General features: G+C 27.2%; 1 protein-coding gene across 1 annotated transcript; it reads left to right on the forward strand.

Annotated features, from left to right (window-relative positions):
- Positions 1–662: 662 nt before the first annotated feature.
- On the forward strand, positions 663–3,848 carry LOC111030967. Its single transcript, XM_022310721.1, has 7 exons — positions 663–883; positions 952–1,026; positions 1,715–1,789; positions 1,893–1,961; positions 2,033–2,104; positions 2,178–2,249; positions 2,316–3,848. The coding sequence occupies exons 1-7, from the start codon at positions 845–847 to the stop codon at positions 3,846–3,848; spliced, it is 1,935 nt and encodes a 644-aa protein (XP_022166413.1). The 5' UTR covers positions 663–844.
- The last annotated feature ends 60 nt before the right edge of the window (positions 3,849–3,908 follow it).

The raw sequence follows: 3,908 nt of genomic DNA on the forward strand, positions 1-3,908 counted from the left end.
AGGGTATCTCATGGATGCCGAGACCTGCAGTGCGGGTACCATTTGTCATGCTAGCTGTAGTCGCTCGTCGTGGTCGACTGTCGATGTGTGTAATTGACGGGCGACAAGTCATAACGTGGTATTGCCATTTTTATCAAAATTGAGTTATACATTGATTCTAATTGAAAATATGGCGGGAAGTTCATTTCTGTCATTAATTCGTTGCTAACTTCATTTCTATTAAAGAAAAATGCAATTCAAAAAGTGTAGTTTAGGTCAAAACGTTGTATTTCCATACTCCTTTTTTTTCATAACGTATTAATTCCATTTTTGTGTCATAACGTATTATTTCCTATACATAAGGTATAGGGTTCAATATCCTGTTTTCTCAAAAGGTGTCATTTCCAATACATTTTTTCAAAACGTATTATTTCCATAAATTGTGACATAACGTAGTATTTCCCATGCTAAATATCCGAAGCAACGCCTAATTTTTATCAAAACGTATTATTACCAATATAAATATATTTCCGGTTTGAAAAAAAATTAAGTTTTAAGTTTTGGTAAATACACAGCTGTGCGCTGGCAGTGAATGTGTTATCATTTAGTAAGTAAACAAACATTCCGATATTTCTAAAAATAGTTTATTCCTTAAAGTATATTGGTTTGTTTATAACGAGTTATCAATTATGTGTGATTGTGGTAGTGTGACACCATAAATATTTTAATGTCACCTATCGAAGTTCAGAATATTAATTATTATTGTTCCGTCTTTCAAATGTTCAATATAATAATATAGATAATTTATTATTATAATACCTATTATATATGAATTACCTTCCTTTGCAATATAATTGAAATTAGAATGAAACGCTCAAGAAGAATGATTGAAGCTGCTAAAAAGGTAAGAAGTAACCAAAATACTGAAATAGACACGTTTTTATAAACTTTGATTTATAAATTAAATAATAGGTCTCTAGAAATCTTTTTCCACCTTCGACTCAAGCAGGGAAGCGTGATATTGATAAATTAGCCAATAAAACTGAAGTAAGTAGTATATTTTACCTTATAATAAAATTAATATTGAAATATATATTTGACATTAGTATATATTTCTTTAGATATTGTTAAGACTAATGTTTATTTGTTTAAATATTATACCTTATTCTGTCATAATACTGTACCGCTTTGATAAATTAATACTCCATTCTCTAATACCTCTACTAAAATGTTAAATGGTAGGTAATCAATTAATATTGTGTATTTTTTAAAATTATTATTATAATAAGATTATTCATCAATATTCAATAATACTTATTACTACTAGTAGTTAAATAGGTAGTTACTTTAAAGGTACCTAATATTGATAATTTAAAAACATTTACTAATATTGCATGTGTCTTGTGTACAAATAAATAAATATTAAAATGTATAATGTATATTCATCTAAAGTTAGTAGGTAGTTGATTTACATTTTACAAAAAAAGTAATTATACATTTTTTCCAATTAAGTCAATATTATATTAAGCTACAAAATCTTTTAAAATGTAGAAAAAAAGTTAGATTAGTGATGAAAACATAGATTTCTGAACATATAAGAAAATTTATTATTTAATATTTATTTTAAAATCTCTATCATAATATTTTACTGTTGTATATAATATATTTGTATTGATTTATTTTTTTATATTAATGAATGTAGATCAGTATTTATATCATATGTATTTTTGTCTAGGATAAAATTAATGAGTGGTTAATGTCTTGTGAAAAAAAATCATTAAGTAACAGCAGCAAATCTAACTCCATTAAGGTATAATAATATATTAAAAATTAGATACAATAAATTATAGAAAAATATGTGTTCTAGCAAATAATAATCACACAACAACTAATATTATATTATTATATTTTAGGATACTGCTGATGAAGAACAAAACAAAACTGATTTATCTGTCAACAAAATTAATGAAAATGTATTCAATGTATGCAAGTATAATAATATAGTCTTGGGGTAGTTGAAATAATTATTAAAAGAGTATTTTTTGTCTTGCAGGACAAAATTACAAATTGGTTAAATGCATGTGAACCACTGAATTATAACAACTCAAGAGACATTATTAATATGGTGAGATTGTATAAGTGGAGTTACCTATTTATTGAATTAAGCTAATATTTGAAATTATATTTAATATTTTTAGAACCAGGATCTTCTGAATATTAGTGAAAATACAGAGCTTACAGACACATTATTTTTTTCAAATACTCCTGAAGTAAAAATATGAAAATTGTATTAATTTTTACATTGTTTTAATTATTGTTATTTAATATATTTATAGAATGATCTAGACATCCATGAAATGGATTTTATTTACAACAATGATGAACTAGTTCCTGACAATAACACACCACTTGATGACTTGTTTCCTATTGTTATACAAATACCATGCACTACTGATCTTGATCATGTAACTGAACATGATACACCTGCTAAAGTCTCAAACATAAGTTCAAATCCTGAGTATGCTGAACCTGTACAGACAAATCCAAGTGGTAGAAAAAGAAATAAAAAAAATCAAAAGAAAATAAAACAAATAAAATTAAACAAGATTCCTCATGAGTGGTTAATTACATGTCCTCACTCCAATAAAATATCAAAAAAATGCAATGTATCAATTTTAAAGCCAACTGATATAAGCGCTTTTAAAACAAATTTATGTGATTTATCTTCCAAAATAGAACAAGATAAATTCCTCCTTACAATGATGAAAATTAAATGTCCAATAAGAACGGATCGTCGCAAAGGAAACAAAGAAGAAAAAACAGTGATTGTTTATTATTTGCCTACAGAAAAAGGTGACCTTCTTCAAATCTGTTCAATTGCATTTACTGACATTACAAGAATTACAAAAAGGCGTTTAAATATATTAGCTTTAAACTTAAAAAAAAGTCATAGTAGCCCCAAAGAAAAAAGAGGAGGATTTAGTATTACAAGGGTAAATACATTTGACGAAATAACTATATCTATTAAAAACCATATAGAATCTTTTAAAAGTAAAAAGAGTCATTATTGTAGAGAAGATACAGGCCGTAGTTACTTGCAACCCGGTTTATCTGTGGCAGTTATGTGGAAACATTGGAAGAAAAAGAGGGAAGTTAGTAATCAATCTACTGCATCTCTAAGTAAATATTATGATGTGTTTTGTAATAATTTTAATTTGAGTTTTGGTCATCCAAGACAAGATGTTTGTTCATTTTGTTCTGAAACTTCAATTAAAATAAAAAATGAAATTGATATTGAGAAAAAAGTTGATTTGGAAGATGTATTATTGGAACACAAAAATAAATCAAAATGTTTTTCTCGAATGATGGCAGAAAAAATACCGAATACTGTTCAGGTATGTTTCGATATGATGCAAAATCAACCACTTCCTAAACTGAGTGTCACAGATACATTTTATAGTAGGCAAGCATGGGTTTATAACCTTACTTTTGTTATAATGTCAGAGAATGACCAGAGTAAAGATAACTGCTACTTGTATACATGGCACGAAGGTGAAAGTGGTCGTGGACCAAATGAGATTGGATCAGCTTTGTTACACTTTTTGGACATTCTAGAAGAACGGTTTAAAACAGAGCTAAGACCGCCCACGAGACTCAACCTTTATTCTGATTCATGCTCTGGTAAAAATAAAAATAAATTTATAATGGGTTTATTATTATATTACATGAATTGTAAAGAAACTATATTTGATAAAATCAAACACATTTTTCCTGTCAGAGGACACAGTTATATGGCTGCAGATCAGGTATTTGGTAGGATAGAGAAAGTTCTAATCAGAACCGATATTTTCAATAGGTCAACGTCATAATTATTATCCGCATTATGTGAGTATATTATATATTATAATAAACATATATACGTATACCTA

This window comes from Myzus persicae, unplaced genomic scaffold, assembly GCF_001856785.1.
Source record: "Myzus persicae strain clone G006 unplaced genomic scaffold, MPER_G0061.0, whole genome shotgun sequence".
Lineage (NCBI taxonomy): Eukaryota > Metazoa > Arthropoda > Insecta > Hemiptera > Aphididae > Myzus > Myzus persicae.